Here is a 26,495-nt window from a genome sequence, read left to right on the forward strand (position 1 = left end):
CTTTTACAGAAATGTTCACAGTCCTCTAGATAGAGCCTGAGACTGCTCTGATTCAGTGATATGCTTGCCTTCTTGGTTGTGAGCACTGTTTTGGAGCTACTGTGTCATATTGAACTTAAGGTCAACCAAAACATTGAGATCTTTTTCAGATTAATTGTTTCTGAGCCATGTTACCTTTTTGTGCACTTAAGAAACTGATTTTTGAAAATCCTAAATGTAAGACTTTAAATTTATGCCCATTATGTTTCATCCAGTTAATTTGAGAAAACCTAGAATTTTGAATCTGTCATCAGTTGGTCTGGCAATCCCTTTCAGCTTTATATCGTTTACAGGTCTGGTAAGTGTGTTTTCTGGGTGTTTTAGGTTGTTGATGGGATTGCTGAATAGTTCAGGTCCAAAGGTAGGGTCCTATGACACACTGCTGGAGACTTCTCTCTTGACTCCATTCAGTAGGATGGGCCAACAAACTCTGCATTTATCTCATTATAAAATCATCTAGCTTACGTTTTTGTGTGTTTTCCCATTAGAATTTAAGCTTCATGAGAGTAAAGTCCTGTCATGTATCTAAGCATCTAGAACTAGGGATTAAGGCATATAGTTGGTGTTCAATAAATGTTTTTAAATGAATGAGTCAATGATGGATAGATATGAGGATTTTGTTAAAAGCCTTGCTGAAAACAACTTTCATTGAATTTTCTTGGAAATCCCCCTGTGGCAAAATGAAACAAACAAGTGCCAACAGCATACCGTTTGACTTTTTTGCAGAAAAGGAAGTGAATGAACTGATGGAAGAGCTGTTTGAAACTGTGAGTAATGATCTTCGAATGAGAACTCAGAATAGTAAAAGTGGATTCTCCAGCAAGCTCTGTCCTTTGGTTTCAGGGCCTCTCTCTCCAGAAGGGTGGTGTGAACCAAGCCCATTCCCCTTTCAGTCCACCCAGGAGAGAATATAGTGACAGGAGATTTTTGCTAAGTAATAAACTTTGATTATCCATATGTAGGTTATTCTTAATAAAGTTTTCCTTGCAGGCTTTTGGATGGACTCTTCACTATCACATGTTGCATCCTCAAAGATTGCAAACTAATTTTAGATTATTCTGAGCCCGAATAGTTACCTTTCTCATAAATTTATTTCTTTAAAGATATTCTGATCATTTCAAGTTATCCATGCTCTGTGTTTACCATTACAAGTTGCCTGATTGAGAAACTTTTTTCCTGGCATAATAGCTACCCCATGTGCAGGATTGTGCGAGCCCAGAAGTGAGAAAGGTTGTTAATGCAAGCTCTTTCTGTGCGCCAGCGTTATTAAAGTCCTGTAAACTAGTCTTTGCTTTCCCTTCTCACTGCTAGAGTGACCTTTGCGTGCCCATTCCCCAGGAAAATCCTTCTTTTCCTTTGCCCTCAGTTTCAAGATGAGATGGGGTTCTCCAACATGGAAGATGATGGCCCAGAGGAGGAGGAATGTGTGGCTGAGCCTCGGCCCAACTTTAACACCCCTCAAGCCCTACGGTAGGCTAACCAAAGACCTTGAGACTTAGAATGGAGGAAAAGTGTACGTCTGAAAAGGTTTGGAGAAATTTTAGCTAACAATTTCCCATCCCTGACTACCTGCTGTTACTGATATTAGGATGCAGAGTCCCTTGTGGGTGTTAGGTGTCAAGTGAATAAGTCTCCTTATGGGGCAGTGCAGCTATAGACCAAGCTGTACCTGTTTGGGAAGGGAGAAAAAGCAGTAGCTGGCATCCATAGCAGCTTCTCCAGGTGAGTGGTGCTGGAGAGGTGTGTAGGACTCTATGCGGCCAGCCACAGAAACTATCCCAAATTGTAATATCCAGTATGTCCCTTTTGTTTTTCTATTTGTCGTTAACATCTAGTAAATGTTAATGAACCTTTGTTAGTCACCAAGGCATTAATTGAGCAAACCATAAAGCACCTGAAGTAATGCCCTGGAGTCTGAAATGTGTGTACTGCCCTCTTCACTTAAATTAGCACTTCCATTGTCCCACCCAGAGAGTAGAGGCTTTAAATTTTTCCCCCCACTTTTGTGATGAGTTTGCATAGTTTATCCGTACTTTATTGCTATCCATTCTGAGTAGCAGCATACTGTCGTTAGGTGACTGGCTGGATGTCAGGGTATGGTTTGTGCCATGCATGGAACAAAGCAAAACTGAAAGACACATAGTCTCTAATTAGTCCTGTGTTTTAACTTAACAGCATTACCTAACTAGAGAGCTTTGGATCCACCTGAAAGCTAGGCCTTCAGGGAACTTGGAAATTTAGTGAAAAAGACAAGGTATACTAATCATTGTGTAAAAGTCAGAAATATCAGTCATACTCCATTACAATAAATACCATAATATAACCACAACAGAAATCTCAGGAGTTCCTTTTTTTTTTCAGCTTCGTTGAGGTATAATTGACAAATAAAGTTGTAAGATACTGAAAGTGTACAGCTTGATGATTTGATAAGCGTATGCTTTGTAAAAGGATTCCCCCCATCAAGTTAATTAACACTTCTATCACCTCACATATTTACCTTTTTTTTTTTTGAGAACAAATTTCAAAATTTCTTAGAGTCTGTATTCGACCCACTTATTTCACACCATATTTCATAGAAAAAAATTCTAGTGTAGCAGAGTAGAACCTGGGAACTTACTATCATGGGATTTGATCTGTAAACATATTTCAGTTCCACTAGTCAACTCTGTGTATGAATTTTTAAAATTTGGTCATTATGTAACTACTTAAAAATCCTTATTCCAATTCAGTTACCTTTCGGTGTTCAGTTGATCTGCATGGGCTGCTGCTGCTTTTCTTTCAGCTAGAAATGCAAACCTAGCTTAATCTTTGATTAAGTAAAATATCACAGGGAAAGTGAGTTACCTGTGTTCCCCGTATCAACTACCCATCCAAGTAATACTTCTTAAAATCAGGTGCAGGCTTTTTTTTTTTTTGCATTATCTACATTTTTCATGTTTCTGTTCTTCTGTTCCTCTGCTAGTAATGCAGATAATCAAGAGATTTCAATTCTCAGTAAAACTGTACAGAGGACAGGCCTGTGTCTTTAGGTTTTCACCCTGTGTCAGCCCATACTCACAGTAAATACTGTAAAAGGAAACAACTTTTTTCAACAGCCTCTGGGGATAAAGATTGTTATCATTTAACTATTGCTAAATTCTGGAGGATTTCTTGAATTATGATAACCTGCTAGTCATACCTACTTGAGCAGGTCTTGTCCTGATTGCACAGAGTATCAGCTCTTGCTTAATCACTTGAGTGTCTTGTTCTGCCTCTACCTCAGAACTAGCATGCTAGGTATTTGGATTCTTACTTCAGCCCCAGACACAGTCTCTCTCTCTCAGGAGGTAGGGGTAGGAGGGTAGTGTTAGAAAACTTGGAGAAGATTCTGTGTCACCATTAAGAACAAGTCTGAGATTAATTTGGCTGTCAGTGTGATGAAAAATGATGGGTTCCCATTAGCTCCTTGGCTGCTTTGTTATCCAGACACTTCCCTACTCTTAGATTTTTGTTTAATTTCCCCTTCATTACGATATTACTTAGAAGACTGATGTAGAAGAATGGATGGGGGGCGATTCAGAACCATCTTATTTGAATCTATGCTAACAACTTTGGGAGAAGATTTGGGTAGGATAGGAGTTTGCCTATCGGCTAAAGTGAGATTTGGGGATTAGCAGTAGATGGAAGTTGTTCAGACTTGCTTAGCCCACCATTAGAAGGAACTGGGTGTGTTGTGGACCCAGGGAAATATTCAAATCCAGTCATCTCCCTGTTGAGGATAGGTTTGAGGAACCACTGGCCAACTTGCTAAATGAGCAGCATCGCACAGTGAAGGAGCTACTTGAACAGCTGAAGATGAGGAAATCTTCAGCCAAACAGCAGCAGGAGGTAGAGAGGGTTAAGCCCCAGAGTGAGAAAGTTCATCAGACTCTGATTCTAGACCCAGCACAGAGGAGGAGACTCCAGCAGCAGATGCAGCAGGTAAGACTCTTCTTGGTAATGTTAATATTGGACCATCCCATGGCCTGGCTCGAAGCCAAACATTAAATTAGCAGCTTTGGAAAAGTCGGAAATAGGTGTCTTGATAACCACTGAAACCACAGGACCGCAGGATCTTCACATCAGTTAGGACCTTGAAATGTCATCATGTTCATGTCTCAGGTAAGAATGCATGTAAGGACCCTGATAGTATTCAGCATGATAGATTTCAAAGAATCTTTAGTAATCCCTTCTGAATTTAACAGCCTTATTGCCAGAGTAGTTTTTTCTTCTTTCTAATCTTAGTCCCTCTGGCTTGAGGTTAAACTTCCTCTGGTTCTGTCATTTTGCTCAAGTGGAACATATTTGAGAAAAAATTTCATACCAAGATACTATGTTGTTCTCATAGTGTCTCTAGAAAGCCAAACATATATGCTAAAGTCACTAACATCTTGGTAAAGTCTTCTGGGTTCCTGAAATGACAACATCATAACATGTCACTATATTATTTTCTTTCCCTCCCCAGCATGTGCAGCTCTTGACGCAAATTCACCTTCTCGCCACCTCCAACCCCAGTCTCAGTTCGGAGGCCAGTACCACCAGGATATTTCTTGTAAGGTTTCAGATATCCCTAACTCTAAAGAATTGTGTATGCAGTTAGTTTGGAAGTCATTTCTCATAAATGTTGACTCATCATAAGCTACATTTATTCTTCTCTCCTGCATGTTTTGGTAGCTGTTCGTATGGCTTCACGTGCTTGCTGATAAAACATAAGTTACTGGTTCCCATTAAAGGACAGAGAGTATTCAGTTTCTTAAGACTATTCCTCTTACCTTTTTATTGGGTTCTCTTACCTTTAGATCCACTCATCTTGGGCTTTTGGTACTTCTCTTCTTTTTATTGAATTCATTATTTATTAGGCTCAATATCAGTGTTTTATGTATAAAATTAATTTTGCTCGTGGCATTATGAAATATTTTGGAGGAAGGGCTTTTAATTTCAAATTTTGGGAATTTCCCTGGAGGTCCAGCGGTTAGGACTCGTCACTTTCACTTCCGGGGCCCAGATTCAATTTCTGGTCGGGGAACTAAGATCCTGCAAGCTGTAGGGCGTGGCCAAAAAGAAAAAAATTCAAATTTTAACACATTTTTGACCAGAGACGTATTATAGCCACAGGCGTTAGTTTCTGCAAAAATCCACCTGTCAGTAATGTGTTAAAATCCTATAAAAATTGCTCCTGAACTTTGGGGTAGGTAATGAGGATATTCTTTGCCTCTTGGGTAAGTCTCTTTGGAGTTTGAGTTGGCTAGTAGTCTGAGCTTCCTTCGATAGTCAGCAGAGTGTTATTTTCCCTCTTATTGTGTTCAGAGGATCATGAGAAATACTTTGTTCTTCAGAGAAACCAATGAAGACATTTAAAATTTTTATTTTTTTATTAAGTAATGGCTCTCACTCTTGAGAATTTTAATTCTAGCTGGGGAGCTAGACCATGCATCCAAAAGGCTGAGGAACACTCAGACTGAGAATAAAGCAAGAGCAAATTAGTGTATCACAAATCCCCAAATATCTGAGGACTCGGCAAAAGAACAGTCTTAATGGCAAAATGTTAATTATGGAAGACTTTATAATGATTTTTACCTGTTTTTATACTATTGTAGGAAGGACAGTTTTTCACTTAGAGGCTAAGGGCTACTGGTACTAATTTTCTGGAACTTAGATCTCCTTTGTGTCCTGTTTTCCCAGAAAGAGCTGGGAACCTTTGCTCAAAGCTCCATCGCCCTTCATCATCAGTTCAACCCCAAGTTTCAGACCTTGTTCCAACCCTGTAACCTGATGGGAGCTGTGCAGCTCATTGAAGACTTCAACACACATGTCAGCGTTGACTGGAGTCCTCGTAAAACTGTCAAGAAGACTGGTAGGGGACAGATGTGTCCGCTTTAAGTTTTTACTTGCAGTGAGAGGTGGGAGTCTTATCCCATAGATAATTTCCTAGGGATAATTTCCTAGGGGTGGAGGAGACAGGGTGTTTGTAATTTCTTCCTTCTCTCTTTTATCCTCCCTTTGTGCTCATTATCTAAGTTCTAGAATTAGGTGATAATACTTGGGCTTAAGTAAGGGATGGAGGCAGTGGACAGGGCAGGGTTGTCGGGGGTAGAGATGTGGGACTCCTGCTAATAATTGGACTTAAGTAGATATGAGGGTAAGTATTAGGAGTCAGGTCAAGACAAACTGGTATCTGATAAAGTTGGAAGTCAAGTGGTAAAGTTGGGTTGTGTTTAGGTTTCTACTCACTTCTTCATTAAGATCATTTTATTTCCCATAATGATTATTAGTGATATCTCCATTTTGAGTGAAACATTGATATGGGAGTTAGGAAAAAATTAGAGATGTTGTACATTTACCATGTTCAATATTTTAAAGAAATTTGCAGGTTTGGTTTCTACTTTGCATTGGTTTAGTATTTTTTGAGAAAATATTTGCTGTTCCCTTAAACTAAATATTTGCTTCTGATTTGTTCCTAGTTTAGCAAATTAGTTGTGTTTTGCTGTGGATTTGGGTTTGTCTTTGGATTTGATTTTAAATCCCTGACTCTTATAGTTAAATTGAATATAGTTGAATTTAAGTGCATTATGTCATAGACACTGATCTCAAACTACTTTATTAGTTATATGTTGGTAATGAAAACTTAATTTAACACCAGACTACAGTTATAACTTATACATATAGTGTCCTGTGTTTTTCTTCTGGGGATATAAAAATAACATTTATGGAAGGAGAAATATGGCTGTACAGTGGTGCTTATCTCTGGAAAGGCAGAAGTGCCTGGAATTGAGAGGCTTAGACAGCAAGACAGAAATGAATGAGACTGAATTGTCTCATTCTCTTTATGGTTTTTTTGTTCCCAACCTCAGGAGGAATCTGGGAGAACTTAATGAAAGTTAAGTAAGAATCAAATAAAATAAAATTTGGAATACCAGATTTGTGAGGGAGATTAAAGAAGTTGGAATCTTATCCTGGAAGAAAGAAAGCATTGTTGAAGGTCACTTATCTTTCAAGGATTTAAAGGGGGAAGGAGGTAAAAATTTTTTGAGCATACACTATCTGCCAGGTATTACTAGGTACTTTATAAGTGCTTATGTTACTTAGTGTGTTAAGTATTCCACACAGGAAAGAAAAAGAGAATCAACTTTTAATAGCATTGAATGGGACTCCTTTTAGGTATATGTTAGGCTGAGAAAGATTGTGGAAACTTTTGGGAGGGGGGTATGTGGGTGGAAGGGCATCACGTTAGGTAGGGGTGGCTCTATCTAAATGCAAAAATGCATTCAGAAGCTTTTGTGAAGCCGGCTTTTGTTCTAGAATTTCATTTATCAGGATTTTTTTTCTTACAGCCTATGAATTTCCCTGTTTGCCAAAGCAAGTGGCTTGGATCCTAGCCACTAGCAAGGTTTTCATGTATCCAGAGCTACTTCCAGTGTGTTCTCTGAAGGCAAAGAATCCCCAGGATAAGATTTTCTTCACCAAGGCGGAGGACAAGTAAGGGTTTACTGTGAGGTGAACAAGAGCACAAAATATCCCAAGGAGAAGACCTGTATGATAAAGAACGGACACAAAAGACAAAAAGAAAAGCAGTGTAGATGGGCGCAGTTCTGTAGTATGTGCTTGTTCCAGCAGTGCCAAATACTGCTTTTTTTAGGGAATGACATACACATTTTTGAAACATTTTAAGTTGTTTTTTTGTCTTTTATTTATTGTAAAAACTTGCCTTGTAATACTGTTAGAGGAAAATTTTCAAAGGAAAACAATTTTTTTATCCATTATCCTAACCACCCCAAGACAATGATTTTTCTTTTTGCATTTCTTATATAATTATTGGCAATATAAGTGTAATTTTGTTTTGCTATTTTTAACTTAACATCTTCTTGAAATTGTTTTTTCTGTCAGATTCCATGCTGTAACATTGTCTTATTTTTGTTTCTGTATATTGTCTTTTAAGGCAATATTAATGGCCCTATGATAGTCCTTTTATTTGCCACTCTTGCCCCCCCCCCGCCCCCCCGCCCCTTGTTTAGCTGTTCTGAGTGCGGCTTCACCAAGGATCTTTGCGCATAGAGCTTTTGAAAATCTTTCCAGTTTATCTCTTTGGGTAAATTCTCAAGAGTGAGATTATTCGATAAAGGTTATGAACACTTTTATGGCTCTTGATTTGTATTTCCCCACTGCCATCAGCAAATATGTACATAGGTAACTGTAATTGAATATGTTATGTTGGGAGGTAGTGTTGGTGCTGTTTAATATGTCTAACATGGTGCCCAATATTCATTTTATATTAGTTTTGTTAGAGCCATTCTTCTTCCTTCAAATTTCATTTGTGTTATTAGTATAAAGTGCGTCATGATCTGACATTTATTAGTGATTTATGCCTGGTTTTTCCTCTTCTCACTTGATTGGGAACTCCTCATTGAGTCTTATTCACGTAGTACTTCTTAGCACTCAGTAAATATCTGAAATTTTCTATTGAATTGCCATTAAGTTGTACGAGAATTAGACGTGGAAAAAGTGGGTTATAGAATGTGGAGTTCATCTGGGAGGCTTTTCAGCGGGATGGACTGTCAGGTGAGATTGAGTGTCACTGCCCCTTTCTCAGTTTGTTAGCTTTAGGACTGAAGCACTTTGAAGGGACCGAGTTTCCTAAGCCTCTAATCAGCAAGTACCTTCTCACTTGCAAGACTGCCCACCAGCTGACAGTGAGAATCAAGAACCTCAACATGAACAGAGCTCCTGACAACATCATTAAAGTAAGTGCTCCCTGCATGCTCTACTGGAGACCTCGCCTGAGTGCAGCCATTCCTTTTCTTTTGCTTAGTCTCAATGAATAGCCTTTTATTTAAGGCTAGTTCCTCCCACCTGCACACTAGGTTAATTGCCCTCTTTCCTTTCCAGGAACAGTGATTCATTATTTTCCTCTGGAGTGTCATCTTCTTCCTCTGTTATAGATATTTCTCCTAAAAATAAAATTGTTCAAATTTTAAAATACTTCTCGAATCTGTTTTCCTCTAGCTATTCATTTTCTCTCTTTTTTTCCCACGCTAACCTTCTTCAAAGGGTAGGCCACAGTCCACTTATATCCTTCTCCTTAACTCTTTATATTTAGATACTTATATCAAAGTTATAAAGTATACTTTAAAGAATCAAATAGTTCTATGAGACTTGTCATGAAAGAAAGTAGTTTTTCTCCCTATTTCCTGCTAAGCAAGGTTTTTGTGGGTGATGGTACATTTACCTCCATATCTAGGTAGCATGCTTATAATTGCTACCACTTGATTTTTTTTTTTAATATTTCTTTATTTGGCTGCATTGGGTCTTAGTTGTGGCATGTGGGATCTTCATTTGTGGCACGTGGGATCTTTCATTGCAGCACGTGGGCTTCTCTCTAGTTGTGGCGTGCGGGCTTCAGAGTGCACGGGCTTAGTAGTTGTGGCACACGGGCTTAGTAGTTGCAGCGTGCAGGCTCTCTAGTTGTGGCTCACAGGCTCTAGAGCGCGTGGCCTTAGTTGCCCTGTGACGTGTGGGATCTTAGTTCCCCGATCAGGGATCGCACCCACATCCCTGTGTTGGAAGGCAGATTCTTAACCACTGGACCACCAGGAAGTCTCCACTTGATTTTTTGGATTTAGGCCTTCTCTGTTAAACTGAAACCATGGAAGATGAAGACTTAGTTCTCTCCACACTCCTATAGTCTCACCACTCGCTATAATTATATCACAGTTTTGCTTAGATTGTTTTTATTTATTTATTTTTTTATAAATGTATTTATTTTTGGCTGTGTTGGGTCTTCGTTGCAGTGCGTGGGCTGTCTCTAGTTGCAGTGAGCGGGGACTACTCTTCATTGCGGTGCGTGGCTTCTCATCGCGGAGGCTTCTCTTGTTGCAGAGCATAGGCTCTGGAGCGCAGGCTCAGTAGTTGTGGTGCACGGGCTTAGTTGCTCCGTGGCATCTGAGATCTTCCTGGACCAGGGCTCAAACCCGTGTCCCCTGCATTGGCAGGCAGATTCTTAACCAATGCACCACCAGGGAAGCCCACTTAGATTGTTTTTAGAGTTTATGTTATAAGCACGACTAAAAGCTTCTCACAGCTGGGCTATGTAGTGTATCATGATTACTTTGCTTTTCCTGCTGGACATTTTGTTTCTCTTGGTGTTAATAATTGCATTTTTTGAGGATGAGTGGGACTTGGTTTTATTATGTATGTATTACCAGTTCAACACTAAAGTCTTCTTCAGTTTTATAAATCTCTTTTCAGTGTGTTCAAATATTTTAGGTGTCCTGCTATCATTTTCATCTCCCTGAAGAAATCCTTCCCAGAGCACTCTGATGCTGTTCCACTCTACCCATGTTGCTCTCTTGGCTTGCTGCACTAACATCTTCTCTGGCTTTTTCTTCACCATCATCCTGGGGATTCATTTCACTTCTTACTTGCTTTGGATCCTTTTATTTCTGAACCCCACATCATTTTTGCCTTGTTTTAGTGTAGCACATCCTAGTAGTATTCTGAGGAAGAGTGCTCGAGAAACAAATTTTTAGGTTTAAACTACTTGTATTCATTGTCTGTCATGACATGACATGACCAATGTAATTTCCTAGTTTTGCTATTGTACTATATACCTGGTTTGTATATGTAACTATTGTTACTATGTAACAAGTGTACATGAGACCTGTCTATGAATCTATAATTATTCAACACCAAAAGTTTGAAATATGTCTCTATTCTCCCACTTCAGTGGGTCTAACATTCTAGGTTGAAAATCACTTTTATCAGAACATTTTAAGGCCTCCATTTTCTTCTAGTTTCTAGTGCTGGCTCTTTAGAAATTTGATGCCCTTTTGACTCTTTTTTTTTTTTTTTTTAACATCTTTATTGGGGTATAATTGCTTTACAATGGTGTGTTAGTTTCTGCTTTATAACAAAGTGAATCAGTCATACATAAACATATGTTCCCATATGTCTTCCCTGTTGCGTCTCCCTCCCTCCCACCCTCCCCATCCCACCCCTCCAGGCTGTCACAAAGCACCGAGCCAATATCCCTGTGCCATGCGGCTGCTTCCCACTAGCTATCTACCTTACTGCGTTTGTTAGTGTGTATATGCCCATGACTCTCTCTCGCCCTGTCACAGCTCACCCTTCCCCCTCCCCATAACCTCAAGTCCGTTCTCTAAGAGGTCTGCGTCTTTATTCCTGCTTTACCCCTAGGTTCTTCATGACATTTTTTTCTTAAATTCCATATATATGTGTTAGCATACGGTATTTGTCTTTTTCTTTCTGACTTACTTCACTCTGTATGACAGACTCTAGGTCTATCCACCTCATTACAAATAGCTCAATTTCGTTTCTTTTTATGGCTGAGTAATATTCCATTGTATATATGTGCCACATCTTCTTTATCCATTCATCCGATGACGGGCACTTAGGTTGTTTCCATCTCCGGGCTATTGTAAATAGAGCTGCAATGAACATTTTGGTACATGACTCTTTTTGAATTTTGGTTTTCTCAGGGTATATGCCCAGTAGTGGGATTGCTGGGTCATATGGTAGTTCTATTTGTAGTTTTTTAAGGAACCTCCATACTGTTCTCCATAGTGGCTGAACCAATTCACATTCCCACCAGCAGTGCAAGAGTGTTCCCTTTTCTCCACACCCTCTCCAGCATTTATTGTTTCTAGATTTTTTGATGATGGCCATTCTGACTGGTGTGAGACGATATCTCATTGTAGTTTTGATTTGCATTTCTCTAATGATTAATGATGTTGAGCATTCTTTCATGTGTTTGTTGGCAGTCTGTATATCTTCTTTGGAGAAATGTCTATTTAGGTCTTCTGCCCATTTTTGGATTGGGTTGTTTGTTTTCTTGTTATTGAGCTGCATGAGCTGCTTGTAAATTTTGGAGATTAATCCTTTGTCAGTTGCTTCATTTGCAAATATTTTCTCCCATTCTGAGGGTTGTCTTTTGGTCTTCTTTACGGTTTCCTTTGCTGTGCAAAAGCTTTGAAGTTTCATTAGGTCCCATTTGTTTATTTTTGTTTTTATTTCCATTACTCTAGGAGGTGGGTCAGAAAGGATCTTGCTTTGATTTATGTCATAGAGTGTTCTGCCTATGTTTTCCTCTAAGAGTTTGATAGTTTCTGGCCTTACATTTAGGTCTTTAATCCATTTTGAGCTTATTTTTGTGTATGGTGTTAGGGAGTGATCTAATCTCATACTTTTACATGTACCTGTCCAGTTTTCCCAGCACCACTTATTGAAGAGGCTGTCCTTTCTCCATTGTACATTACTGCCACCTTTATCAAAGATAAGATGTCCATATGTGCATGGGTTTATCTCTGGGCTTTCTATCCTGTTCCATTGATCTATATTTCTGTTTTTGTGCCAGTACCATACCGTCTTGATGACTGTAGCTTTGTAGTATAGTCTGAAGTCAGGGAGCCTGATTCCTCCAGTTCCTTCTTTCGTTCTCAAGATTGCTTTGGCTATTCGGGGTCTTTTGTGTTTCCATACAAATTGTGAAAGTTTTTGTTCTAGTTCTGTGAAAAATGCCAGTGGTAGTTTGATAGGGATTGCATTGAATCTGTAGATTGCTTTGGGTAGTAGAGTCATTTTCACAATGTTCCTTTTGACTCTTGAACCTTTATGTAACAGTTGTTTTTCCTCTCCCTCCGGCAGTATGTAGGATTTTTCCTTTTTCTCCAGTGTTTTGAAATTTCATGACAATATGCCTCAGTATGTGTCTAGTTTCATTAATTATGCAAGGTGCTTGATAAACTTTACTTTGGAAACTCATAGGTTCCAGTATGGGGAAATGTACTTGAAATGTACATATTGATGGTTTCCTTCCCTTCTTTTGGTCTGTTCTCTCCTATGGTGCTCAGTGGTCAGATGCTAGTCCTCTCAGGCTCATCTTCTCATCTTGTCTTTCTTCTTTTTTCCCATCACTGTGTCTTTTTGTTGTACTTTCTGAGATATTACTTCAGCTTTTTCTTCTAACTGTTCTGCTGAGTTGAGTTCTTTATTTTTTCTCTCATATTTAAGATGTCTAATAGCTATTTTTATTGTTGTTCATTGAATATTCTTTAATAGCAAATGGCAGAGGGAATGTGGGAAAGCAGGAGAGGAAGGAGGCTGGAGTTTTCTCTTCTATACTTGATCAGCATAGTACTCCTGCCCTCACATATGCCTGACAGCCTCAGTTCAGAGAGCATCCTTTCCACAACCCTGGCTTAATTCTGCCAGGGTAGGGGGAGAAGCTGTCACTGGGCTACATCAAACAAGAGAGGGGATTTGGGGTCTAACCGCCTCTTCAGAAGATTTAAAACCTGTCCTCATCTCGACCTGTTTTTAATTCCTCCACTTCTGGAGGTATCTGGTGTCTTATCCTTTTGCCAGTCTTTGACATAAATTTAGTTGACCCATAACTTTTCTCCACATGGGATTTGGTTTTCTTCATTCTTCTATGTGACTTACCACTCCTCCATCTGCTTTTTAGCTTTGAAGAAAAAATTTTTTTTAAATAAATTTATTTATTTTTGGCTGCACTGAGTCTTCATTGCTGCACGCGGGCTTTCTCTAGTTGCAGTGAGCGGGGTCTGCTCTTTGTTGTGGTGAACAGACTTCTCATTGCGGTGGCTTCTCTTGTTGCGGAGCATGGGCTCTAGGCGTGTGGGCTTCAGTAGTTGTGGCATGCAGGCTCAGTAGTTGTGGCTGGCAGACTCTAGAGTGCAGGCTCAGTAGTTGTGGCGCACGGGCTTAGTTGCTCTGCAGCATGTGGGGTCTTCCTGGACCAGGGCTTGAACCCGTGTCCCATGCATTGCTGGTCAGATTTCTTTCTTTCTTTTCTTTTTTAAATTTATTTATTTAATTTATTTATTTTTGGCTGAGTTGGGTCTTTGTTGTGGTGCGCAGGCTTCTCATTGCGGTGGCTTCTCTTGTTGCGGAGCACGGGCTCTAAGCGTGTGGGCTCAGTAGTTGTGACTCGCAGGCTCTAGAGCACAGGCTCAGTAGTTGTGCACAGGCTTAGTTACTCTGCGGCATGTGGGATCTTCCCGGACCAGAGCTCGAACCCCTGTCCCCTGCACTGGCAGGCGGATTCTTAATCACTGTGCCACCAGGGAGGCCTGGTAGTCGGATTTCTAACCACTGCGCCACCAGGGAAGTCCCGAGAATTTTGTTGCTTTTACTTTTTCCTCTCATTCTGTCTCTCCTTTTAGGCTTTTACCTTTAAAAATTTCCTTTCTGTTGTTTTCATGGGGATTCAAGAGGGAACAAACCCAAATAGATGTGTTTAATCTGCCTGTCTTAACAGTAAGTTACCCCTTAACTCTTTTTGTTTTTTAATAAGTTTATTTATTTATTTATTTATTTATGGCTGCATTGGGTGTTCGTTGTGGCGAGCGGGGGCTACTCTTTCTTGCGGTGCGTGTGCTTCTCTTCCTTGTGGTGCGCGTGCTTCTCTTCCTTGTGGTGCGCGTGCTTCTCTTCCTTGCGGTGTGCGTGCTTCTCATTGTGGTGGCTTGTCTTTGTTGTGGAGCAGGGGCTCTAGGCACGCGGGCTCAGTAGTTGTGGCTCACGGGCTCCAGAGCTCAGGCTCAGTAGTTGTGGCACACGGGCTTCTCAACCACTGCGCCACCAAGGAAGTCCCCCCCCTCCTTTTAACTCTTTAACCTATGAGAGTGTGGATATTATCTCCACAAAGATCTTGAATTATTTCCCGATTGGCTATCCAGTGGATACTTTTCTGCTCTTATCCTGTTTAACTTTGCATTTACATTGATACTTTGATAATGGAGTTCACACATTCCTTCTTCAGACTCCTGTACTCTTATCTCCTGTGATACTAGGACTTTTACCTCAGGCTGCTCTTTCGTGAACTCTTCTTCCCCTGCTCTACCCTTAAATGTCAGTGTTCCACAGTAAATTTGCAGTGTGTGGTCTCATCCAGATTGATGGTTTTTGGTGTTGTCTGTCTCTTCATAATTTTCAAATCTATGTCTTTGGTCCGGGTTTCTCTCCTGAGCTCCGGCTCAATGAAGTCACCTGTTTAAAGGAATTCTTAGCTAAGATGCCTCACTGATGCCTCAGACTGAACTGTGTCTCCCTCTGCACCCTCCAGTTGTTGCCACTGGCACCACCACCACCAGCTAACTCCCCTCCGTCCAACTTACCCCTGCTTGGGTATGTTCTTTGTGTATGACATTACTGTCTAGCCATTTTCTCAGTCCATAAACCTAGGAGTTATACTCGACTCCTTCTGCTTGATCACTCCCGTCTGTATGTCTGTCACCAAGTCCTCAGTTTTCTTACTCCATTTCCTACTCTGTTGCCTACTGCCTTGGTTCAGGCACCTGAATTAAGTTACACCTGCATTAATGCAGTAGTTTTATAACTGGTGTCTCTAATTCTGGCTCCATTTATTCCATTCTTCAGATTGCTGCCATAGCCACCTCTATCTAATCCTTCAGCGTAGAGTTGAGACTGCCTGGCATGGCACAGAAGGCCTCTCCTGCCTACCTCTGACTTGTCTTCTGAAGTCTCTTTGCATTCCTTTAGTTGTAGCCAGACCGATCTCTTTGTGGTTCCTTAAACACATTCATGATTTTGAAAATGAGTTATATTCTGCCCTCCCCTGCTTCATTTAGCAAACTCTGTTTCTTTAAGATTTTTCTGTAGTTGCACCTGCTCCAGAAAGATCTTTCATTTTCATGTTTGAGTTGTGTGTCATTTTTTGTGCACATCTTTATACTTTCTTACACAGAGTGTCATTATTGGTTTCTACTTGACTGTCTCTCCCACTGGTCTGTAAGCTCCTTGAGAGCAGGGATTACTTCCTTATTTGTTTGCTCAGCTTGTAGCACAGTACCTGGCGCTTATTGTCAGTGTAAGTTCAATTCCCCTCTTCATTCACTCTTAAAACTGAACAGTCTCAGTCTTGCTGTTCTTCTTTCCTTCCCTTCTAATGTCCTTCGCACCATTATTTGCTTAAAAGGCAGCTTCCATGGGCCAGGATAAGGATTAATAAGGCACTCTCACTGCGGCTGCTGGGCAGGAGCAAATTTTAGATAAGATGACTGACCATGTGCTTCCTTTTCTCTGTGACCTGAACTTTTCCCTTCCTGGTGACCAGAATGGAGCACATCAGAAGATATTGAGTAATGATAAAGTATTTATTAATTAGAGATTAGCTTAATTTGAAATGCAGAAGCAGTCAGCATATGCTGTTCATGGCTGCGTGTATATGGATATGTGTGTGTCTGTCTCAAACTGCTGCCCACCATACTCCCTACCCTGACAAAGGGCAGTGCTTCTGGAAGGAATGTGACTCATGCTTAATTTCTTCACGCTCAGTTTTATAAGAAGACCAGACAGCTGCCCATCTTAATGAAGTGCTGTGAAGAGATCCAGCCACATCAGTGGAAGCCACCTGTAGAGAGGGAAGAACACCGGCTTCCATTCTGGTTAAAGGTACAGCCCTCCTCCTCAAAGTATGTCAGAAGTAGAAGGTCACTTGAGACCCGGCAGAAATGTCAAAGGCTACTTTACACCTCTGATGCTTTAGTTGTAGAACTAGGACTTAAGAAATCTTCTTCAGTTGCCCTTCCTCTCCCACTTCTCCACCTGATTCTGTAACCTTTTAAAAATAGTGGTTAAAATGCTAGTTTCTTAAAGGAAATTCAGAGGAGAGTTTCTAGACTATATAATTGGAACGTAGTCTTTTTAGAAATATCTGATATCATGCAGAAAAATCCTTCTTAAAAAGATGTCTCGAGACTGTCCTGGAAAGGTACCTAATATCTAGAAAGCTCAATTATCATTATCTTTTAATATGTTTATTGGAGTGTAATTGCTTTACAATGGTGTGTTAGTTTCTGCTGTACAACAAAGTGAATCAGCTGTATGTATACATATATCCCCATATCCCCTCCCTCTTGAGCCTCCCTCCCACCTTCCCTCTCCCACCCCTCTAGGTCATCACAAAGCATCGAGCTGATATCCCTGTGCTATGCAGCAGCTTCCCACTAGCTATCAATTTTACATTTGGTAGTGTATATATGTCAGCGCTACTCTCTCACTTTGTCCCAGATTCCCCTTCCTGCCCTGTGTCCTCAAGTCTGTTCTCTATGTCTGCGTCTTTATTTCTGCCCTGCCACTAGGTTCATCATTACCGTTTTTTAGATTCCATATATGTGCATTAGCATACGGTATTTGTTTTTCTCTTTCTGACTTACTTTACTCTGTATGACAGACTCTAGGTCCATCCACCTCATTACAAATAACTCAGTTTCGTTCCTTTTTATGGCTGAGTAATAATCCAGTGTATACATGTGCCACATCTTCTTTATCCATTCATCTGTTGATGGACACTTAGGTTCCTTCCATGTCCTGGCTATTGTAAATAGTGCTGCAGTGAACACTGTGGTACATGTATCTTTTTGAATTACGGTTTTCTCAGGGCATATGCCCAGTAATGGGATTGCTGGGTCATATCGTAGTTCTCTTTTTAGTTTTTTAAGGAACCTCCATACCGTTCTCCATAGTGGCTGTATCAGTTTACATTCCCACCAGCAGTGCAGGAGGGTTCCCTTTTCTCTACACCCTCTCCAGCATTTATTGTTTGTAGATTTTTTGATGCTGGCTGTTCTGACCGGTGTGAGGTGATACCTCATTGTAGTTTTGATTTGCATTTCTCTAATAATTAGTGATGTTGAGCATCCTTTCATGTGTTTGTTGGCCATCTGTATGTCTTCTTTGGAGAAATGTCTGTTTAGGTCTTCTGCCCATTTTTGGACTGGGTTGTTCGTTTTTTTGATATTGAGCTGCATGAGCTGCTTGTATATTTTGGAGATTAATCCTTTGTCAGTTGCTTCGTTTGCCAATATTTTCTCCCATTCTGAGGGTTGTCTTTTCGTCTTGTTTATGGTTTCCTTTGCTGTGCAAAAGCCTTTAAGTTTCATTAGGTCCCATTTGTTTATTTTTGTTTTTATTTCCATTTTTCTAGGATGTGGGTCAAAAAGAATCTTGCTGTGATTTATGTCATAGAGTGTTCTGCCTATGTTTTCCTCTAAGAGTTTTATAGTGTCTGGCCTTACATTTAGGTCTTTGATCCATCTTGAGTTTATTTTTGTGTATGGTGTTAGGGAGTGTTCTAATTTCATTCTTTTACATGTAGCTGTCCAGTTTTCCCAGCACCACGTATTGAAGAGGCTGTCTTTTCTCCATTGTATATCCTTGCCTCCTTTGTCAAAGATAAGGTGACCATATGTACGTGGATTTATCTCTGGGCCAGAAAGCCCAATTATTTTTACCAAATTCTGGCATGTGCTAGATCCGAGTGTTCTTGTTCCCAATAGGCCAGTCTGCCGTCCATCCAGGAGGAACTGCAGCGCATAGCTGATGATGCCAGAGAGGTAGGAAATGTGACCGGAACCACTGAGATCACCTCAGACCCAGGCCTAGGAAAAGGCAGCTCGGAACTGGGGAGCGAAACTTGGTACCCATTGCTACTGCCTAAGGGTGTAGTCCTGAAGCTGAAGCCAGTTGCCAACCGTTTTTCTAGGAAGGCCTGGAGACAGAAGCGGTCATCAGTCCTGAAGCCCCTCCTCATCAGACCCAGCCCCTCTCTCCAGCCTAGCTCCAGTTCTGGGAAAACAGCAGCTAGGTCAACTCAGTCAGAAGCCCCTCCGAGCAAAATGGTGGTCCCGCTTCCTCACGTGATCCAGCCGGCCACTGTCTTACAGACAGTGCCAGGTGGCCCTCCACTGGGGGTCCCTGGGGGTGATAGTTTTGAGTCTCCAGCAGCGCTGCCTACTACGCCCCCTGAGGCCAGGACCAGCTTCCCTCAGCCTGAGCCCCAGACCCTGCTCTCCTCTGCCCCTGTGCCCAAGGTAATGCTGCCCTCACTTTCTCCTTCTAAGTTTCGAAAGCCATGTGTGAAACGGAGAGCCTCAAAGAGAAGGGGGGCCAAGGCCTCTCTCTGTCTGAAGCCTGCCCCCCTCATCCACCCTGCGCCTGTTATCTTTACTGTTCCTGCCACCACCGTGAAGGTTGTGAGCCTTGGCAGTGGCTGCAACATGATCCAGCCTGTCAGTGCAACTGTGGCGCAGAGTCCTCAGACCATTCCCATCACCACCCTCTTGGTTAACCCTACTTCCTTCCCCTGTCCGTTGAACCAGCCCCTTGTGGCCTCCTCCATCCCACCCTTAATTGTTTCTGGCAATTCTGTGAATCTTTCTGTACCATCTGCCCCTGAAGATAAAGCCCAAGTGAGTGTGGACATAGGTTGTCCTTTGGCTGAGGGGAAAAATGCCTTTCAAGGCCTAGAACCCAAATTAGAACCTCAGGAACTATCTCCTCTCTGTGCTGCTGTCTTCCCCAAAGAGGAGCACAGCCCAGGGCCTCCACCAGCAGACCGGGTGTGCCAGGAACAGTTGTCAGAGGGCAATGCCTATGGCTGGACTCTTGTGAAAACAGAGGAGGGGAGGCAGGCTGCAGAACCACTGCCTCAGGGCTTCCAAGAATCTCTAAACACTTCCCCTGAGGATTTAGAGGAAATCATTAAGATGGAACCTAAAGACCCCGGGGAGGACATCTCTGGTGGATCCCCAGAGCAGGACAGCTGTGATGAAATCAAAGAAGAACATGCTGTGGAATTGGACACTGGCTTCACAAGTGAGGAGTCAAGCGGGCCTAGAGAGGTGAAGAAACAGACGGTCCTACAACAGGAGGAGGAGAGGAGTCAACCAGCTAAAACCCCTTCAGCTTCTCAAGAGCCTGCTGATGAAGGAAACTCAGGAGATATGAGCAAGGGGTCCCCAAGGAATGCTTCAACCTCCACTGACCCTGAAATGGTGCTTAGCAGCCCCTCAGGGAAGCCCGAAGACTTATGCAGTGTTGATGGTCAGTCAGTGGGGACCCCAGCTGGGCCAGAAACTGGAGGAGAGAAGGATGGGCCAGAGGAAGAGGAAGAAGAGGACTTTGATGACCTTACCCAGGATGAGGAAGATGAGATGTCATCAGCTTCTGAGGAATCTGTGCTCTCTGTCCCGGAACTCCAGGTGAGAGTTGGGGACTGTTCTCCAATATTTTGTGGACTCTGTAATAGGTTTAATTTACTGATAGGCTGCCTGCTTGCTTTTTGCACTACAGATAGTCCTAAAATCATTTTTGACTTTTTAAGGTATCACGGGACATAATTTGGGGCTTGAGGTGAGAGGAGAGGGAAAGAGTGAAATGTTACTTATTACATCTGACTTAAACTCATTTAAACATTAAATTGAATCACTTGAGCACAATTTAAATGACCCCCCCCAAAAAATCGTAAGTATGGACCCTGGCAAAAGAAAATTATCTTCAGGCTCGACCGTTCAAAACACAACTGCTTGGGAATTCCCTGGTGGTCCAGGGGTTAGGATTTGGCACTTTCACTGCTGGGGCCTGGGTTCGATCCCTGGTTGGGGAACTAAGATCCCGCAAGCTGCGCAGCGTGGCCAGAAAAAAAAAGCAAAAAAAAAAAAAAACCCCAACACCCTCCAAAAAAAAATCTGCTTCCCACCCCCCAATCAGTTAATTAACCTCAGTTTTCTCCTGAAAAATTCTGTACAGTCAGCACTTGGTCAGCCACTGTAGATAGCTCTCTTGAACACTCTTTGGGGTGTTTTGCAGGAAACAATGGAGAAACTGACTTGGCTTGCATCTGAAAGGCGCATGAGTCAGGAGGGTGAGTCTGAGGAAGAGAACTCCCAGGAAGAGAACTCTGAACCTGAGGAAGAAGAGGAAGAAGAAGCAGAAGGAATGGAAAGCCTGCAGAAAGAGGATGAAATGACAGACGAAGCCATTGGAGACCCTGCTGAGAAGCCTCCTACCACCTTTGCCTCCCCCAAGACTGCTCCAGAAGTAGAGACCAGCAAGTCCCCACCAGGTGAGTTGGACAGGCCTGAATGGGGGCGGGTCTCAGGTGGCCTCATTGTCTCAGGGACATGTGCAGAATGGCTAGCTTATAAAACAGGTGCTAGTTTCCAGAGGAAATCCTCTGGATCCCCCCTGCCAGTCACCCTTCCCCCAGACAGATGTTTAACCTGGTGCCATTGCAGAGAAGAGACGCTCAGAAAATTTAAATTTGACTTTCATCAGCTGCTAGATTTGTACTCAGTTCATGCAAGTTTTTATACTGGTTCTTAATTCATCTGTCATGCATGAGGCCAAGAGTTATGTTCATTTCAGAAAGCACTGCTTATTCCTCACCAAGACAGTCTCTTGAGAGCCCAACATCAGACCATACTCACTCTTTTTAGACTTCCATTTTCAGTATGCAGTAGCTGGGTATCTCATTATCATGCTAGTTAATGCAGTTATGCTGCCGACTCTGCATAGGCCTGACTTGACGGGGACAGACGTGCCTCTCATAACATTTTTCCAACAGCTTTTCTCCCAAGTTACTACATAATATAGGATTTGGGTGGGGCGGTGGGATGGGGAGAGTAGAAGTTGCAGGGACAGACAGTTGTTTTCACATGTACTCTAAGGAGAGAACATCAAAGCTGCTGGAAAGGGCCGGAGCAATCATCGAGTTCGCAACAAGCGGGGCAGTCGGGCCCGGGCCAGCAAGGACACCTCCAAGCTGCTGTTGCTGTATGATGAGGACATCCTCGAGCGAGATCCACTCAGGGAGCAGAAGGATTTGGCCTTTGCTCAGGCTTATCTGACCAGGGTAGGCAAACGCTGCTTCCTGTTCCTGCCAGTTGCTTTCATTGAGACTGCTTCTATTTCAGGGGAGGTGTTTTTAAAATGAGGTATGCTTTTCAGGCTGCACAACAGCCTTCTATGCCTCTGCCTTTGTTTTCCTGGAATTACCAAAAGAACTGTGTGAGAGAACTACAAGGACACCGACTTCAGTCCTAAGCAGGTTTATTATTACTGCCTTAGCATATTACCTGTCTCTTGCCCAGAAATGGGGGAAAGGTGACTTCTACCGTCATCAGTGAGGGGATAGGCTAATGAGGACCTTTACTGAGCCCTTGTCTTGAAAAGAAAGACATTTGGTACACTGGCCAGAAAATGGGCCTCAATGATCTTTAGAGTCATGAACCAACCTGTTGGTGGCAGTGGTCCCTATCTCATTCTTTTGGTAACCACCTGGTTCCTTTATACCCCCAGCAAAGTGGAGTACTAGCAGTGATAGTCATGGTTTTTCTTGTCTCCTAATATTTTACTAACATTGCTAATTTATGTGTTATTTACCCTCAGATGGTGCCGTGCTGAAATATACATACCAAGTACTCCTTATATATCTCAGTATCGAGCTGAAACCAGGAAGGAGAGGTTAGGGTTGTGAGCTAGAGAAAAGCTTACCTGGTATTGTGGGTAGGGCTCTGGTCTCTAGAAAATTAAGGTTTTTCCATCCCCCACTGCCAGAAAAAGAGCTGTGCCTAGCTCATGGCCCTGTGTCTTCCATTAACAGATCTTAGGACCTGTCAGAGGAGTAGCCTCTGAAGGATAATTCCAGAGCTCTCTAACAGTAACTCCTCCTCCTCCCTCTGTCCCATTGTTTCTTGTTGGGGCCCAAAGGAAGGGTATTGATGATTGAAAGTCCTCCTGTATAGGTCCGAGAAGCCCTGCAGCATATCCCTGGCAAATATGAGGACTTCCTTCAGGTCATCTATGAATTTGAGTCAAATACTCAGAGGCAGACAGCTGTGGATCTCTACAAGAGCCTGCAAATCCTGCTCCAGGACTGGCCTCAGCTCTTGAAGGACTTTGCTGCTTTCCTATTGCCTGAGCAAGCCCTGGCCTGTGGATTAGTAAGTAGAGGGGCAAAGACAGCACACGAGGATTCTTGGGTCAGAGCAAGACTGGGATTGAATAGTGTTGATCAGCACTGTTCCAGTCTCCTGACTGCTTCCAGTCAGATAGCCTTCCCCTAGCCCAAGGTCATGAGAGCCTCCTTCTTTTCAAGGGATGATCTTCCCAACTTCTGTTCTCTCATTTTCTTTACATGTAAAATGAGGGGGGTTTTCCTTTGTTTCCAGTGGAGACCTTAGGTAAATCATATGCCCTTTGCTTCTCACTGTTGTGAAACAGGCATTCATTCAACAAATATTTATTGAGTACCTACTATTTGTCAGGCAAAGTTCTAGGTACTAGGGATATAGTAATTATAAAAGACTAAAATCCTTGCCCTCATGGAGCTTATGTTCTCATGGAACTTATGTTCTCCTGGGGAAAGTTAGGTGATAAACAGTAAGACATATATATTGTAAATATATATATATATATATATATATATATATATAAAATAAAAATGATAGTGTATATATAAACAGTAAAATATATATAATGCTTTATAGTGAGAATGTTGCAGTTTTATACACGGTGGTCTGGGAAGGCCTGTATGGTAAAGTGACATTTGAAATGTTGGAGAATAAGTGTCTGAACATGAGGAATATCCCACTAGTTCTGGGTGTCTGTCAAGGTGGATAAACACAGGAATAAAGGATATAATGAGATTATTTTGAGAGTCTTAAAGCAGTTAAATGGTAATGGTATGATTATACATAATCTTCCCTTCCTGTATTATTATGCGGATCAAATGAGTATATATGTGAAAGTTCTTTGTAAACCGTGAAATGTGTCTGATCTCACAATCCATGAAACAGTAAGCAGCTTGAGATGTATAACTCTTGAATCTTTCATTTACATCTTAGTTTTCTTGGGTTGGTAGACCCCAGTGACCCAAGGTGGATAGATGCTAGAGTCTTTAAAAAAAAAAAGATCTCACAGGGAATTCCCTGGTGGTCCAGTGGTTAGGATTCAGCACTTTCACCGCCAGGGCCCGGGTTCAGTCCCTCATTGGAGAACTAAGATCCCACAAGTTGCGCAGCACGGCCAAAAATGATCTCACGGTTGTAAACCAGAGCCTTGTTATTCCCCATGCCCCTAGCATATTTTTCTTGCTTCTTACGCTTAGAACCCTCAAGTCCTGCGCACACTGTATAGATGACTCCTCTTTTGCTCTCTTTCCACTCTTGTAGTTTGAGGAGCAGCAGGCTTTCGAGAAGAGTCGCAAGTTTCTTCGGCAGCTGGAAATTTGCTTTGCAGAGAACCCCTCACACCACCAAAAGATTATCAAGGTCCTCCAGAGCTGTGCAGACTGCTTGCCCCAGGAGATCACTGAGGTATTCTTTCCTGTCCTACTTCCTTTCCATTGTCACCTGGGCTTTAGGCCCTTCATTCTCCCTTCCCTAATCTATTCCATATCCTCTTGCTTCTGAGCGGTGGACTTCGTGGAGGGGATGAAGAAGGCAAGGAATTTTTAGGCTTACCTAAAGCATAAAGCACTGGGGTGGGGTGGTTGTCACCTGAAACCAAAGCCTGACTGCTCCTCACAGGCTTAGGGGTGCCGTAAGTGCCCTGGAAGGGAAGTTCGAGGAAGGAAGTGATGGTCTGCGTGGCGGGTATCGGGAGGATTGGGCTGCTTCCTTGCTCTGCCTTGAGTTAGTGCCTGAGCTGGACATCAGTAAGGCAGGGATAGAGAGTGGTGTCACTGGGAATCAAACCTGTTAATAATACAGGCATACCTAGCCAAGACATGGAAGCAACCTAAATGTCCATGGACAGAGGAATGGATAAAGAAGATGTAGTATATATATACAATGGAATATTACTCAGCCATAAGAAAGAATGACATAATGCCATTTCCAGCAACATGGATGGACCTAGAGATTGTCATAGTAAGTGAAGTAAGCCAGACAGACGAAGACAAATATCATGTGATGCCGCTTATATGTGGAATCTTAAAGAAAAAAAAAGGTACAAATGAACTTATTTACAAAACAGAAATAGATCCACAGACATAGAAAACAAACTTATGGTTACTAAAGGGAAAAAGGGGGCGGGGGAGGAATAAATTAAGAGTTTGGGATTAACATATACACACTGTATAAAATAGATAACCAACAAGGACCTCCTGTATAGCCCAGGGAACTATACTCAATATTTTGTAATAACCTCTAAGAGAAAAGAATTTGAAAAAGAATGTGTGTGTATGTAAACTGAATCACTGTGCTATACACCTGAAACTAACACAACATTGTAAATCATCTATACTTCGATAAAAAAATATACAGGCATACCTTGGAGATATTGCAGGTTCAGTCCCAGACCACCACAATAGAGTTATTATATAGAGAATATTGTTATAGAGAATATTGCAATAAAGTGAGTCACACGAAGGTTTTGGTTACACAGTGCATGTAAGAGTTATGTTTAACTCTATACCTCACTATAGACTCACTATACCTTAGTCTATTAAGTATGCAATAGCATTATGCTCTAAAAAATTTACACATGTTAAGTAAAAAATGCTCACCATCTGTAAATCAACTGTACTTCAATTAAAAAAAAATGCTGGGCTTCCCTGGTGGCGCAGTGGTTAGGAATCCGCCTGCCAATGCAGGGGACATGGGTTCGAGCCCTGGTCTGGGAAGATCCCGCATGCCGCGGAGCAACTAAGCCTGCGAGCCACCACTGCTGAGCCTGTGTGCCACAACTACTGAAGCCCGCACACCTAGAGCCCGTGCTCCACAACAAGAGAAGCCACTGCAATGAGAAGCCCGTGCTCTGCAACGAAGAGTAGGCCCCACTCGCTGCAACTAGAGAAAGCCTGCACACAGCAACCAAGACCCAACGCAGCCAAAAATAAATAAGTTAATTAATTAAAATGCTAATCATCATCTGAGTCTTTAGCAAGTTGTAATCTTCTTGCTGCCAGAGGGTCTTGCCTCAGTGTTGATGGTGCTGACTGATCAAGGTGGTGGTTGCTGAAGGCTGGAGTGGATATGGCAGTTTCAAACAACAAGGAAGTTTGCTCCATCGATTGGCCCTTCCTTTCATGAATTATTTCTCTATAGCCTGCAATGCTGTTTGATAGCATTTTACTTACAGTAGAACTTCTTTCAAAATTGGAGTCAGTCCTCTCAAGCCTTGCCACTGCCTTATCAACTAAGTTTATGTAATATTATGTAGTATTATTATATAATATTCTAAATCGTTTGTTGCCATTTCAACAATCTTCACAACATCTTCACCAGGAGTAGATTTCAGGAAACCACTTTCTTTGTTCATCTGCAAGAAGTAACTCCTTATCTGTTCAGGTTTTGTCATGGGATTGCAGCAATTTAATCCCATCTTCAGGCTCTACTTCTATTTCTAGTTCTCTTGCTGTTTCTACCACATCAGCAGTTACTTCCTCCACTAAAGTCTTGAACCCCTCAAAGTCATCTGTGAGAGTTGAAACCAACATCTTCCAAACGCCTGTTAATGTTGACTATTTTTACCTCTTCCCATGAACTACGAATGTTCTTAATGGCATCTGGAATGGTGAATCTTTTCCAGAAGCTTTTCAATTTCCTTTGCCCAGATCCATCAGAGGAATCACTATCTGTGGCAGCTGTAGCCTT

The 26,495-nt window shown here is 41.9% G+C and overlaps 1 protein-coding gene across 6 annotated transcripts in view; it reads left to right on the forward strand.

Annotated features, from left to right (window-relative positions):
* Window positions 1-26,495, forward strand: part of GON4L (gon-4 like) — an 85,439-nt gene that overhangs the window by 51,277 nt on the left and 7,667 nt on the right. For all 6 annotated transcript variants that reach the window (XM_030842168.2, XM_070044202.1, XM_070044206.1 and 3 more), the window contains 13 exons: window positions 766-806; window positions 1,406-1,509; window positions 3,801-3,999; window positions 4,523-4,609; window positions 5,740-5,911; window positions 7,389-7,533; window positions 8,645-8,795; window positions 16,390-16,506; window positions 18,393-20,096; window positions 20,704-20,959; window positions 21,564-21,748; window positions 22,641-22,838; window positions 24,069-24,212. In XM_030842168.2, the coding sequence (XP_030698028.1) occupies window positions 766-806; window positions 1,406-1,509; window positions 3,801-3,999; window positions 4,523-4,609; window positions 5,740-5,911; window positions 7,389-7,533; window positions 8,645-8,795; window positions 16,390-16,506; window positions 18,393-20,096; window positions 20,704-20,959; window positions 21,564-21,748; window positions 22,641-22,838; window positions 24,069-24,212 (3,503 nt within the window). The remainder of the gene's footprint in view (window positions 1-765; window positions 807-1,405; window positions 1,510-3,800; window positions 4,000-4,522; window positions 4,610-5,739; window positions 5,912-7,388; window positions 7,534-8,644; window positions 8,796-16,389; window positions 16,507-18,392; window positions 20,097-20,703; window positions 20,960-21,563; window positions 21,749-22,640; window positions 22,839-24,068; window positions 24,213-26,495) is intronic.

This window comes from Globicephala melas, chromosome 1, assembly GCF_963455315.2.
Source record: "Globicephala melas chromosome 1, mGloMel1.2, whole genome shotgun sequence".
Lineage (NCBI taxonomy): Eukaryota > Metazoa > Chordata > Mammalia > Artiodactyla > Delphinidae > Globicephala > Globicephala melas.